The sequence below is a fragment of the Budorcas taxicolor genome, chromosome 19, assembly GCF_023091745.1.
Source record: "Budorcas taxicolor isolate Tak-1 chromosome 19, Takin1.1, whole genome shotgun sequence".
Lineage (NCBI taxonomy): Eukaryota > Metazoa > Chordata > Mammalia > Artiodactyla > Bovidae > Budorcas > Budorcas taxicolor.
In genome coordinates this window covers 43,564,101-43,577,258 of record NC_068928.1, presented here as the reverse complement: position 1 = coordinate 43,577,258, position 13,158 = coordinate 43,564,101, and the positions used below count along the sequence as shown (strand labels likewise).

Genomic DNA, 13,158 nt, shown 5'->3' with positions numbered 1-13,158 from the left:
AAAATGTCCAGTGGTCGTCTTTGTTAAATACTCATGATCTTCCAGGTACCCTGCTTTAGTTATGCACATTTTTGTAATGAAGTTCATGGCTTCAGTCTCATTTAAAGAAGGCAGAAGGCTGTATTCACGGAGCAGAGGGATTTGACTCCCCCCACCCCTGTCCCCCATTCTCTTGGGGTCTAGTAATCCTGCCTGGTAGCTTTCTGGGCCCCAGGCATGGTGACCAGGGCCCAGTGCGGATGGCCTGCTAACCCCTTCCTGGTTCTTCTCTTCGCAGTAGAGGTGAAACCGGTGCTGCCAGGAGCCATGCCCAGCTCCATGGGGGGCGGGGGAGGAGGCAGCCCCAGCCCCGTGGAGCTGCGGGGGGCTCTGGCAGGCCCTGTGGACCCCGCGCTGCGGGAGCAGCAACTGCAGCAGGAGCTCCTGGCGCTCAAGCAGCAACAGCAATTGCAGAAGCAGCTTCTGTTCGCTGAGTTCCAGAAACAGCATGACCACCTGACCCGGCAGCATGAAGTCCAGCTGCAGAAGCACCTCAAGGTGAGCGTGGGGGCCAGGGCACCCAGACCTCCGAGCCCCGCCCTGGACTCGGCTCACCTTGCCTCCCCACTGCCCCTGCAGCAGCAGCAGGAGATGCTGGCAGCCAAGAGGCAGCAGGAGCTGGAGCAGCAGCGGCAGCGGGAGCAGCAGCGGCAGGAGGAGCTGGAGAAGCAGCGGCTCGAGCAGCAGCTGCTCATCCTTCGAAACAAGGAGAAGAGCAAAGAGAGTGAGGCTGGGGTGCCTCTGGGTTGGGCGGGGGTCGCAGCTGGGATTCCTGCCCCTCCCCCAGCCATGGGGTCCTGGCCCCCAGCTCCTGGGTCAGCCGTGCCCTGTCTCACAGGTGCCATCGCCAGCACTGAGGTGAAGCTACGGCTCCAGGAATTCCTCCTGTCGAAGTCAAAGGAGCCCACACCAGGCGGCCTCAACCATTCCCTCCCACAGCATCCTAAATGCTGGTACGACCCTTGACAGGCATGGGTTGCAGAGGTGCCCAGCTCAAGGGCTGCCTGGCTGCAGGCAGACATGGGGCTTCTGGGCTGAAGTCATGTAGGGGCCCTGCAATCTCTCCTAAGAGATGGGACTCCCCCCGACTCCTGGTTTCTCTCCTCTCTGCCCTCCCGAAGATCCATTTCGTATCACCATAGGCAGTGGATATTTCATAAATGTAGATTGCTTGGTTGCGGGTCCAGCTGGCTGGGTGATCGCCTAGACCTGTCTCCATCTCCTCTCTCTAACCCAAAGACTGGGTGATCCCCTAGACATCTCTCCATTCCTTCCCTCCCCCCCGCAGGGGAACCCACCATGCTTCTTTGGACCAGAGTTCCCCTCCCCAGAGCGGCCCCCCTGGGACGCCTCCCTCCTACAAACTGCCTTTGCTTGGGCCCTATGACAGCCGCGATGACTTCCCCCTCCGCAAAACAGGTGAGTATAGCCTGGCCGCCCAGGTTATGGGGGGGGCAGGGCTAGGCAGAGGTGGGAATGTGGAAGGGCCAGGCTGCAGGTGTGTCCGCTCGTGTGGATGTGTCTGAGCCCCGGCTGCCTTCTCCCCAGCCTCCGAACCCAATTTAAAAGTACGTTCGAGGCTAAAGCAGAAGGTGGCCGAGCGGAGAAGCAGTCCCCTCTTGCGTCGCAAGGATGGGACTGTCATTAGCACCTTTAAGAAGAGAGCTGTTGAGATCACAGGTGCCGGACCTGGGGGTAAGGGCTCATCTCTTGTCCCTGTTCTGAGGGCCGGGGAGTCGGGGGGCTGCTCCGAGCAGGCCCAGGTGACAGCCGCCTCTCCCGTAGTGTCCGCCGTGTGTAATAGCGCGCCAGGCTCTGGCCCCAGCTCTCCCAACAGCTCCCACAGCACCATCGCGGAGAATGGCTTTACGGGCTCGGTTCCCAACATCCCCACCGAGGTACAGGCCCACCAGGGATTGGGCGGGTGGGCCAGAGCTGCTTCCTGTCCTGTGCGTTCTGTCTGGCTGAGAGTGCCCAGCAGGGGCCTTTCTGCCCCGAATGGACAGACTGGAGGGACCTGTTGCCCTGAAGTGGGATGTGTCCTGTGGGCCTCTGCATGGCTCTGACCTCTCAGTTCCCCCAGGTGGGGCTTGGTGTGGGAAGTGGGGTGCCATTCGGAGCCCTCCACCTTGGCCCTGGCCCCAGGTGGCTGTCCTTTGCCTGCTCTCATACCTGTCTCTCCCAACTGCTCCCCAGATGCTCCCCCAGCACCGGGCCCTCCCTCCGGACACCTCCCCCAACCAGTTCAGCCTCTACACGTCTCCCTCTCTGCCCAACATCTCCCTAGGGCTGCAGGCCACGGTCACAGTCACCAACTCGCACCTCACCGTGAGTACGGGGCACATCCCCTCTGGTGTTGAGGTCTTTGGTCCTGGATGCCCCCAGCTGGTGTGTTTATCCTCCCAACGTCCTGAGGGAGATCAGAAGGTCCTCCCCAAAGCTGGGGGTGGGGGTGGGCAGAGGGTAGGTAAGGGATACTGGTTCAACATTGGCAGACCTTGGGGGGCAGTATAAACCCTTCTCTCATCACCATCTCCCGTCCCATCCCAGGCCTCCCCGAAGCTGTCGACGCAGCAGGAGGCCGAGAGGCAGGCCCTCCAGTCCCTGCGGCAGGGCGGTGCACTGACCGGCAAGTTCATGAGCACATCCTCCATCCCTGGCTGCCTGCTGGGTGTGGCACTGGAGGGCGACTCGAGCCCCCATGGGCATGCCTCATTGCTGCAGCACGTGCTGCTGCTGGAACAAGCCCGGCAGCAGAGCACCCTCATTGCTGGTGAGTGGCAGGCAGCTGTGTGAGGAGGGGGTGTGGCCGGACCCCATCCTGAAGGCTCAGCTGGAGGGACCACTTGTCAGGGAGAAGTAGCCAGGGATACTCACCAGGCGTGTCACAGCTCCCCTCAACGGCATCATGGATTTTTTCCGCATTCTACAGATGCCAGCCAGGCACTGTACCTCTGCCATCCTAATGGAGCTCCTATTCCAGGGCAGTGCCATCCAGTAGAAATACAACACAAGGAGCACATGTACTTTAAAGTGTTTGTTCTAGTAGCCCCATTAAAAAATGCAAAAAAAAATTGCTGAAATTAATAACTTATACCTAATTCAGTCTATCTAGGATGCTATTATCGGAACATATAATGAATGTAAAGAATTAGCAGTGAAATATTTTATTTTGTTTTTCATACTGTCTTTTAAACCTGGTAGGTATTTCATACTTAGAGCACATCTTAGTTTAGACAGGGCAGTGGTCATGTGTGACTGGCAGCTATGGGATTGGACAGCATAGCTTTAGACAGACAGCCCGTAAGGACCTGGCAGCATCAGAAGAGGTTCTGCTTAAAAGTCTCATGATCTTGGGCCCTAGGCTTCTCAGCTGGGTGGGATCTATGTCCATGATCAGGGAGGTCCTACCGCTGGGGAGAAATAGTCATTGTTCATGCACAAGGAGGGCCCAAAACTGTGTATCTGCAAGTGAATTAAAGGAAGTATGTAGTGTGTGTGTTAGTCACTCAGTCGTTTCCAGCTCTGCAGCCCCATGGACTGTAGCCTGCCAGGCTCCTCTGTCCATGGGATTCTCCCTGCAAGAATACTGGAGTGGGTTGCCATTCCCTTCTCCTAACCTAGGGATCAAACCTGGGTCCCTGTACTGCAGGCAGATTCTTTACCATCTGAGCCACCTACCATCTGAGCCACCAGAGAAGCCCAGGAACTCTGATAGATTGGTAAAAATGTTCCTGGGCCTACCATAAAAGTTTGACTAAATGAATTAAAGGGAGGGAACAGTGAATCTAGGAAGGCTTGCTGGAGGTGGTGGCTCTGAGCAGCAAGACTGTTCAGTTGTAGGGAGGAGGAAGACTAGGACTCAGGTCTGGGGGCAGAGGTGCTCCAGGCCCCTCCCAGGTTCCACCACCTGCCCCGCCCCAGCCGGTAGAGTGCTGTTCCAGAAGGAGGAGAGTCTGGGGTGGGAGAGGGGAGCCTGGTATCCTAATAGGAATGCTTGCTCCCCTTCCCCCACCTCACAGTGCCGCTCCACGGGCAGTCCCCGCTGGTGACGGGTGAGCGCGTGGCCACCAGCATGCGGACAGTGGGCAAGCTCCCGCGGCACCGGCCCCTGAGCCGCACCCAGTCCTCGCCGCTGCCCCAGAGCCCCCAGGCCCTGCAGCAGCTGGTCATGCAGCAGCAGCACCAGCAGTTCCTGGAGAAGCAGAAGCAGCAGCAGCTGCAGCTGGGCAAGGTGAGCCAGGAGAATCCGACATCCGGGGCTGTGCTGGGGGCAGGACACGAGGGTGCTGGGCTGGCAGAGAGGGAGGCGCATCTGACCTCCTCGGCCACTCCCTGCTGCATCAGAGGAGTTACCTTGCCCTTTTTTTTTAAGAGAATGTGTCATATTTTTTTGAGGGGGGAATATTTATTTATTTTTAAAGCTCATTATTTTATTATTTATTTTTAGCTGCAGGCTGTCTCTAGTTGCAGTGCACAGACTTACCACTGCGGTGGTTTCTCTTGTTGTGGGGCATGGACTCTGGAGTGTGGGCTCCATAGTTATGGTGTGAGGACTTAGTTTGCCTCTGAAACGTGGGATTTTAGTTCCAGGACCAGGGATCGAACCTGTGGTCCCCTATATTGACAGGTGGCTTCTTAACCACTGGAGCACCAGGGAAGTCCCCACCTTGCCTTTTTCTGTCCACATCAAAGCCCTGTATGGGCTGGGCGACCACTGGGAAAGGAGGAGGGCAGGAATAGACTCTCCGGGGCCTCGGGCTGCATGGCTGCGCCCCCCTCCCAGCTGATGGGCCTCCTGGCTCTGCTTCCAGATCCTTACCAAGACGGGGGAGCTGCCACGGCAGCCCACCACCCACCCCGAGGAGACAGAGGAGGAGCTGACGGAGCAGCAGGACGCCTTGCTGGGGGAGGGAGCCCTCACCATACCCCGAGAAGGCTCCACGGAGAGTGAGAGCACCCAGGAAGACCTGGAGGAAGAGGAAGAGGAGGAGGAGGAAGAGGAGGAGGAGGAGGACTGCATCCAGGTCAAGGATGAGGAGCGAGAGAGTGGTGCTGAAGAGGGGCCCGACTTGGAGGAGTCCAGTGCTGGTTACAAAAAGGTGGCCCCCTGCGCCCTGGCCCTTGATCACCACCCGTCTGTCCTCCCTCCTCTTCTTTGCACCTTTGCCCTTCCGTTTGCTCTCCCCTCTCCGCAGTCTGCAGTTTCCAGGCTGTGCCCAGGGGAGCAGGAAAGAGACAAGGGGCTGTGGAAGGGAGAGAGCTGGTGTCAGTCTTAGAGCTCTCTCTGCCCCGTCTGCCAGCCCCTCCCTCTGACTGTGACTGCCCCCGCTTGTCTGCTTCTGTGTGTGTGTGTGTGTGTGTGTGTGTGTGTGTGTGTGTGTGTGTGTGTGTGTGTGTGTGTGTGTGCGTGCGCACATGCACACTTGGATGCACGTGGTCTGTGTATATCTGCGTCTCTGCCTACGTAGGGCCGGTTGTGCGTCGGTCTCTGTGTGCGTGCGTGTGTACACACCCGCCCCCGCTGTACTACAGTCTGCCCTGGCGCCGAGCGAGCGCACACTCCGCACACTCCATTCATGGCGGACACAGCTGAGCCCTCAGGGCCTGACTCATCCCACCCCCTCCCACACCCCCGTCCCTCCCAGCAGCTTACCTCAATGTTACTCTGGTAGCATGACTCATCTCATCCCCCCATCCCTCCCCATCTCCTCGGGGATGGAGATGAAGATGGAGATGGCTAAGACTGGAGTGTCTCCTGTCCCTGGAGGGAGGAGCTGGAGGAAGGAGATCTGGAAGAGAGGGTTGGATTCAGGCCCCCCGGGAGGCCCCAGGGCACCTGTCCTCACTTCCATCTCAGCCTCAGCCTCACCCAGGCTCCCTCCCGCTCTCTCCTTCCCAGGCATTTGCAGACACCCAGCAGCTGCAGCCGCTGCAGGTATACCAGGCACCCCTCAGCCTGGCCACTGTGCCCCACCAGGCCCTGGGCCGCACCCAGTCCTCACCTGCTGCCCCTGGGGGCATGAAGAGCCCCCCAGACCAGCCCACTAAGCACCTCTTCACCACAGGTGAGCCCTTCCCCCATGAGCTGTCTTCCATTGTGTGTGTTGCGGGGGCACGGGAGGGGGCGGTGGGTGGCATGCTGTGCATGACATGGCATCTGGTCTTGGGTGTTGTGAAGGGATGAGATATAGCCTCTGCCTTGGAGGGATGGCCAGGGACCCTCAGAGCACCCTGAAGGGAGGGAAGCAGGCTTTGGCTGTCTCCCTGTGTGCACAGCCACCTGTGGTCGTGGTGGCAGCCTTTGCTTCACTGGGCAGGTGGGGGTGAATGTCCATGTATTCCGGGAGCAGCATCTTTTTCAGGGTCCCCCCGCCCCACACCGAGGGACCACTGATTTTGCTTCCTCGATGCCTCTGCCCTGGAGGCCTGGGTGGAGGGAGCCCGCTATCAGTGGGGCCGTGCTCCTCTAGCTCTTTCTCCTCCCTTTGAGGTTAAGATTGAGGCTTCAGTCCATTCCAGAAGGCTCTTCCATGTGAAAGCGCCCAGAGCTGGGCTCTGTAGGGGCACGGATGGTCCCTTTGAGGGACCCCACTTGAGGATGGTCCCCACTCACCAATGGGGCGTGGGGATGGGGGGCGGCACACAGAGGCTCTGACGGGGGACAGAGGGAAGGAGGAGGTGCTGTGAGGATAAAGCGGATGGTGGTGTTGGCAGCCTGGTGGAGGCTTGAGGAGCAGGGAGACTGCTGACAGGTGGTGATGGGGGAAAGGAATTTCAGGAAGAGAAGAGGAGCAGGCATGTAGGAGGGCAGCTGGAGTGGCCACGAGGAGGGGCTGGGACCAGGGTGGGCCAGGGAGAGCTCGGTGAGCTCCGCTGAGGGTGGTGGGCCGGGCTGTGACACGGCCCGGAGCTGTGCTGGCTGACAGATGTGTCTCCGGCCCAGGTGTGGTCTACGACACGTTCATGCTGAAGCACCAGTGCATGTGCGGGAACACACATGTGCACCCCGAGCACGCTGGCCGGATCCAGAGCATCTGGTCCCGGCTGCAGGAGACAGGCCTGCTCAGCAAGTGTGAGGTAAGGGGGTCCCCCCTCCTTCCAGCTTCCACCTCAAATCCAGCGAAAGTCCTGTGTTTCTAGTGTCGAGGATGCCCTGTCTGTGTCTCTTCCTCATTCTCTTTTCAACCCCTGGCTTCAGGGTCAGGCCCCCATGTGCTTCTCAGTTCCATCCTTTGTGGCCTGGTGCCCCCATGGTCCCCAGCTGAATGGGGGAGGGTCCTGGGCTGGGGTCCCTGGGGGACCGAGGCATACTTTCTCAAAAAACTTTGCATATCCTGGGACTTCCCCAGAGGGCCCATTGATTAGGATTCGGCGCTTCCACTGCAGGGGACCCGGGATCCATCCCTGCTGGGCCAACTAAGATCCTGTGTGTTGCATGGCATGGCCAAAAATGAAAAGAATAGCAATGTCCCATCGATTGAAAAAAAAAAAACACAGCCACCTTTGGATCTCCTGAGGCTAGAAGGTGGCTTCATATGCCCAGACTGTGGGGTGGAGAGAGGTACTGGGCCTGCAGCGCCAGCCTAATCACCAGCTCCCCCTCTTGCTGCTCCCTCTCCCAACAGCGAATCCGGGGCCGTAAAGCCACGCTGGATGAGATCCAGACGGTGCACTCCGAGTACCACACCCTGCTCTACGGTACCAGCCCCCTCAACCGGCAGAAGCTGGACAGCAAGAAGCTGCTCGGTGAGTTGCGCGGCCAGCAGGGAGGGGCGGTGGGCCAGGCTGGGTCTGCTGCCTGGATGGGACGGGGGCTGTCAGGAAGACCGTCATCTGATAGGCAGGTGGGTCTCCAGGGACATGGCTGCCACATCGCACGCCTCCAGAGGGCGCCATTCACACAGACTACAGCATGTGGGTGGCGTGCGTGCAGGAGGGCAGGAGACCTGTCAGGCCTGGCAATTAGCTGTGATGGCCTGTGCCCTTCTGCCTCACCCGTCAGGCCCCTTTCTCCCCGCCACCTGCCCCGGGGAAGGATCACCCCTCAGGATGGGGGACAGTCATCTCCCACCTGGCGTGGGTGGCAGTGGCCTGTTCTCTGCTGGGGTCTGCCCTTCTTTGCCTGTGACTGAGCTCCCTGCCCACTGCACATGCCCACCCGCGGCCCTGGCAGTGGAGGCGCCTTCTAGCATAGCTCTGTACCTCTCCCCTGCAGGCCCCATCAGCCAGAAGATGTACGCCATGCTGCCTTGCGGGGGCATTGGGGTGAGTAGGGCACCCGCCCATGGTGTTGGGTGAGCGGTGCTCCCGGCTCCAGCCCCTCCCTCTCCCCCCACCATGGTTGCACCCCCCTTCTTGCCCTCCCCATTCAAGGGGCACACTGAAGCCCACTCTCCTGCCCCTGCAGGTGGACAGCGACACTGTGTGGAACGAGATGCATTCCTCCAGCGCCGTGCGCATGGCGGTGGGCTGCCTGGTGGAGCTGGCATTCAAGGTGGCCGCAGGGGAGCTCAAGGTGAGTGAGTGCGGGCTGGCCAGGGCGGGGGTTGGGGGGGAACGACTTGGTCCTGCTGCCTGAGCAGCAGGGAATGGGGCAACCTCAGCTTTCCCACCAGTGGGGCACCATCCTCTGTAATCTCACCTCTCAGGTGCAGGTGTGAGGAGGAGGTGACAGCTCCAGACGGACTAGGGGGTGAGGGGTAAAGAGAGACGACCACAAGGCACTAACGTCTGGTGCTCTTGTGGGTCTTGAGGCTACAGAAGGTCGCTTCTGACCCATGCTGCCCTCGGCTGGCCACACTCCTAAAGGTTGTGTGACTGATGTTTCTCACATGTGTTCTTTTCCTGGCTTTTCTCTTCTTCTGTGTCTACTCCAATCCGTGGCCACCTTGCCCGCCTGTCTGCCTCTCGTCTCTGTCCCCCTGTCCATACCTCTTCAGAATGGATTTGCCATCATCCGGCCCCCAGGACACCACGCGGAAGAATCCACAGCCATGTGAGTGCCAGCTCAGCCCTGCCCTGGACCCGCCGCCCTCACCACCTCTCCCTCTCAGCAGAGCCAACACTGTGGCTCCCAGAGTGAACATCCAGTAAGGCTGACGTCCTGCCCTCTTCTTCCCCACCCCACAGGGGATTCTGCTTCTTCAACTCAGTAGCTATTACAACCAAGCTCCTGCAGCAGAAGTTGAACGTGGGCAAGGTTCTCATCGTGGACTGGGTAGGCAGTGCCTGGCGGGACCAGGGTCAGCCTTCAGGAAGCCCCCACCCCAATCCTGTCCCTTCATCCTCAGGGGCTGGAATGGGCTGGGGTGCTGACTCTGGGGTGTTAGCCCAGCCCTCCCAGTCCCCTGGGGCTCCCTCTTCACTGGGGGAGACTCGAAAGTGGTTTTAGCCACTCCCCCCCCCCCCCCCCCCCCGTCCCCCTCAGCCTTGAACAGCCGAGGAGGTCTTTTTGCCTTGAGTGATAGAGATATCCCCTGCCACTGCTAGATCCCCTCTTGACTGGGGGCTGACATAGTACTGCTTCATGGACACCTCGCTTCCTAAGAAGTGGGATGTCTATTTGATAAATGGAGACACGGGGCTGTTGGTGGACTCACCCAACTAAGGTCACTTAGCTTCTCCACCCCTGTGTCTCTCAGCAGAGGGAGAGGCCCCTGCTGCTCCCTGTGAGCTGGGGAGTAGCCAGGAGCAAGCCTTGGCAAGAAGGGATCTGATTTCTCTAAAGCCTAGCTTGGGCTTCAGGGTTCATCACGCTGGATTCTTCTTCAGAATGTTTCAGTTCCTGCCTAACCTTACTGTCCCCCTCTGTGCTGAGCGGAGGGGCCTTGCAGGGGGAGCCACCACCATTCATCCCCTGGCTTTGTGTCTCCTCTGTGCAGTGCCACATCCCGGCCCACGGACCCTGGTTAAAGAAGCGTGGGGGGATTTCATTTTGAATGGAACATGGATGCCCTGTATCTAGGGGCAAGCTTCACCCCCAGAGTTCACCATAGGGTGAGGGTTGGGGGCAAGCTGAATTTTGACCTTTGGGTCAGAGCCTGGGCCGTTTCTCCTGATGCTTCCACCCCTCCCCACTAGGACATTCACCATGGCAACGGCACCCAGCAAGCATTTTACAACGATCCCTCCGTGCTCTACATCTCCCTGCATCGCTATGACAATGGGAACTTCTTTCCGGGCTCCGGGGCTCCTGAAGAGGTACAGCTCCTGGGCTCAAACTCAGGGCCCGCGGGGAGGTAGCAGAATGGGACCTGGCAGGGAGCCGTGGAGGCCCGTGGTGGTTCTGGTAACCTGGGGAGTCTGGGCTCCTAGTGGGAGGACCACGCCGGCCAGCTGCCCCTCCATGCAGAACAGAGGTCAGTGGAGTAAGGGCTGGAGGCAGGGCTGAGGGCGGGGCAACGTCTGGGCTCGCCAGGCAGTGAGAGTAACCCCCTACCCCCTCCACCGTGCTGCCAGGTTGGCGGAGGGCCGGGCGTGGGGTACAATGTGAATGTGGCATGGACAGGAGGTGTGGACCCCCCCATCGGAGACGTGGAGTACCTAACAGCCTTCAGGTGGGACTTCAGAAGAGCCTGGGGAGGGGTGGGAGCCCCTGGGGCCTTCTGTGGGAGGGGCAGAAAGCACGCAGTTTGGTCTGGGTGGAGGGGTCGGCCCTGTGGGGAGACAGGCCTGGCCGAGTCACCTGCCAGGGTCAGCTCGGGCCCTCCCTTTGCAGGACAGTGGTGATGCCCATTGCCCACGAGTTCTCACCTGATGTGGTCCTGGTCTCTGCTGGCTTTGATGCTGTTGAGGGACACCTGTCTCCGCTGGGTGGCTACTCTGTCACCGCCAGATGTGAGCCTGCTGGGGGATTGAGGGAGGCTATGGAGCAGTGAAGATGGTGGGGACAAGTGGGAAGCTGGGAGGAGTGCTCTGCGTGCTTGCATGCCAAGTCGCTTCAGTCGTGTCCAGCCCTTTGGCAACTCTGTGGACTGCAGTCCACTAGGCTCCTCTGTCCATAGGATTCTCCAGGCAAGAGTACTTTCCTGGAGTGGTTTGCCATTTCCTTCTCCAGGGGAGCTTCCCGACCCAGGGATTGAACCCACTTTTCTTATGTCTCCTGCAGTGGTGGGCGGGTTCTTTACCACTGGCGCCACCTGGGAAGCCCTGGGAGGAACGCTGGGGCAGGTCTAAGACTTGGAGTCCTCCTGGCAGCATCCTCCATTCTCCCTCTGCAGTGGGGGAGTGTACCTCCTCATGAAGCTGTAGAGTGATGACGCTGCGTGTTTCAATGGTGGTTTCTCATGATACTCCTTAGGAGATGTGTAACTGGATTAGTCTCTTCATTTTGTCTTTAATGGGACATTCAATCCACGACCTTGAGTATTATGGATATCTGTTTAGGTTTAAAGCCACCATCGCATTTTGTGCTGTTTGTCTCATCTCTTGTGTTTCTTTTTCTCTCCTTACTTTTTTTTTTTGAGTTGACTTTGTTTCATTAACCATTTCATCCTCCTCCTTTCACCCATCCCTGAAGGTTTTGGCCACTTGACCAGGCAGCTGATGACGCTGGCAGGGGGCCGGGTGGTGCTGGCCCTGGAGGGAGGCCACGACCTGACCGCCATCTGTGATGCCTCTGAGGCCTGTGTCTCGGCGCTGCTCAGCGTGGAGGTAAGGGGCGCACAGAAGGGCTGGGGGAGGTGGGCTGGTAGGCCAAGGACCAAGGGGCCAGCGGGGTTGGGGAGGGACCCTTTCCCAGGTCAGGCAGCACCCAGGGTCCTTGGGGAGGTTTTTCTCTTTTTTGGTTCCCAAGGATAGCTGGTAGCCAGAGGCTTTCTGAATAGAGGTTTCTCAAAAGGCTATGCTTGCCCCTGTCATGGGGCTGACTGGAGTGGTTAGAGGGGCAGCCATGGCCACTCCCAACCCTAAGCTTGTTCTTCTTTCCCCTGCCAGCTACAGCCCTTGGACGAGGCAGTCTTGCAGCAAAAGCCCAACGTCAATGCAGTGGCCACGCTGGAGAAAGTCATTGAGATCCAGAGTACGTGGGGACAGGCAGAGGGGCTCAGGCCCCAACTTGCTGAGTAGAGGCAAAAAACCTGAGTGCACGCCAGGGCTGGGGAAGTCCATACGGTTGGGGGTTTCTGCCCCTCCTTGACCCCCTGCCCACCCCTCATCCACAGGCAAACACTGGAGCTGTGTGCAGAGGTTCGCTGCTGGCCTAGGCCGTTCCCTGCGGGAGGCCCAGGCAGGTGAGACAGAGGAGGCTGAGACTGTGAGTGCCATGGCCTTGCTGTCGGTGGGGGCCGAGCAGGCCCAGGCGGCTGCGGCCCGGGAGCACAGCCCCAGGTAGGCGTGCCCCCATCTCGCAGCCCTCGCCCAAGCCACCCCATGCCCGACCATTGCCTCAACACCTCTCTCTGTGCTTGTCCCCACAGGCCGGCAGAGGAGCCTATGGAACAGGAGCCTGCCCTGTGACGCCCTGGCCCCCATCTCTCTGGGCTTCATCATTGTGATTTTGTTTATTTTTTCTATTAAAAACAAAAAGTCACACATTGAACAACGTGTGCTGTGTGGGTCTCTCAGCCTCGCCCCTGCTGCTCCCCTAAGCTGCCTCAGGCCCCTCTTCTGCCTCCGTGGCCCAGGTCTCAGAAGTTTATTCTTTCTGAGGGGTGAGGGGTACCCCGTCTAGGCCTTCTCCCATGTGCTTTCCCACACCCACTTCCTGCGTCCTGTCCTTGTTCCCCCTGGAGCCTGGGCCAACTCAAGGTGGGGACAGGGCCCAGAAAGCACCTTCTGGCTCTGGGGGCTCCCTAAGTGAGGAGGGAACAGCAAGTTTGGTGCCTTGGCTTCAGCTGACTTAGGGAGAAATGCCTTAATTTCACCTTCCTCCCCTCTCCAGCCCCAGGGGAGGATCCCGAGGGTCTCTCTCTACAGTCTTAAGATGTGGAGGGGAGGGGAGGTGGGCTCCTGCCCTGCGATTCTCATCACTTTTCCTGGTGTCCTCACCATCTCCACAGAGCCCCCTTCTCCTCCGTCTTTTCTCCTGGCCTCAGCTCTGTGCTCTAGGATGTGGGCCTGAGGTCTGTGGGCAGGGCAGCCTTGCCTTGCTCTCCTCAGGGCCTGTTTCCCCTTCTG

The 13,158-nt window shown here is 59.3% G+C and overlaps 1 protein-coding gene across 2 annotated transcripts in view; it reads left to right on the top strand.

Annotated features, from left to right (window-relative positions):
- The window catches only part of HDAC5 (histone deacetylase 5), a 36,957-nt gene extending 24,374 nt beyond the window's left edge, over positions 1 to 12,583 (top strand). The window contains exons 5-28 of one of the 2 annotated variants that reach the window (XM_052658413.1): positions 281 to 537; positions 619 to 763; positions 878 to 992; positions 1,328 to 1,458; positions 1,588 to 1,734; positions 1,825 to 1,937; positions 2,236 to 2,367; positions 2,590 to 2,812; positions 4,062 to 4,273; positions 4,854 to 5,141; positions 5,942 to 6,107; positions 6,986 to 7,119; positions 7,668 to 7,788; positions 8,258 to 8,307; positions 8,450 to 8,557; positions 8,982 to 9,037; positions 9,172 to 9,259; positions 10,123 to 10,242; positions 10,501 to 10,598; positions 10,760 to 10,878; positions 11,561 to 11,694; positions 11,977 to 12,061; positions 12,204 to 12,369; positions 12,459 to 12,583. In XM_052658413.1, coding sequence (XP_052514373.1) covers positions 281 to 537; positions 619 to 763; positions 878 to 992; positions 1,328 to 1,458; positions 1,588 to 1,734; positions 1,825 to 1,937; positions 2,236 to 2,367; positions 2,590 to 2,812; positions 4,062 to 4,273; positions 4,854 to 5,141; positions 5,942 to 6,107; positions 6,986 to 7,119; positions 7,668 to 7,788; positions 8,258 to 8,307; positions 8,450 to 8,557; positions 8,982 to 9,037; positions 9,172 to 9,259; positions 10,123 to 10,242; positions 10,501 to 10,598; positions 10,760 to 10,878; positions 11,561 to 11,694; positions 11,977 to 12,061; positions 12,204 to 12,369; positions 12,459 to 12,498 — 3,248 coding nt within the window. In that variant the 3' untranslated portion in view covers positions 12,499 to 12,583. Of the gene's footprint in view, positions 1 to 277; positions 764 to 877; positions 993 to 1,327; positions 1,459 to 1,587; positions 1,735 to 1,824; positions 1,938 to 2,235; positions 2,368 to 2,589; positions 2,813 to 4,061; positions 4,274 to 4,853; positions 5,142 to 5,941; positions 6,108 to 6,985; positions 7,120 to 7,667; positions 7,789 to 8,257; positions 8,308 to 8,449; positions 8,558 to 8,981; positions 9,038 to 9,171; positions 9,260 to 10,122; positions 10,243 to 10,500; positions 10,599 to 10,759; positions 10,879 to 11,560; positions 11,695 to 11,976; positions 12,062 to 12,203; positions 12,370 to 12,458 lie in introns of both variants that reach the window. The other variant, XM_052658414.1, reaches the window with a different exon arrangement.
- Positions 12,584 to 13,158: the final 575 nt, after the last annotated feature.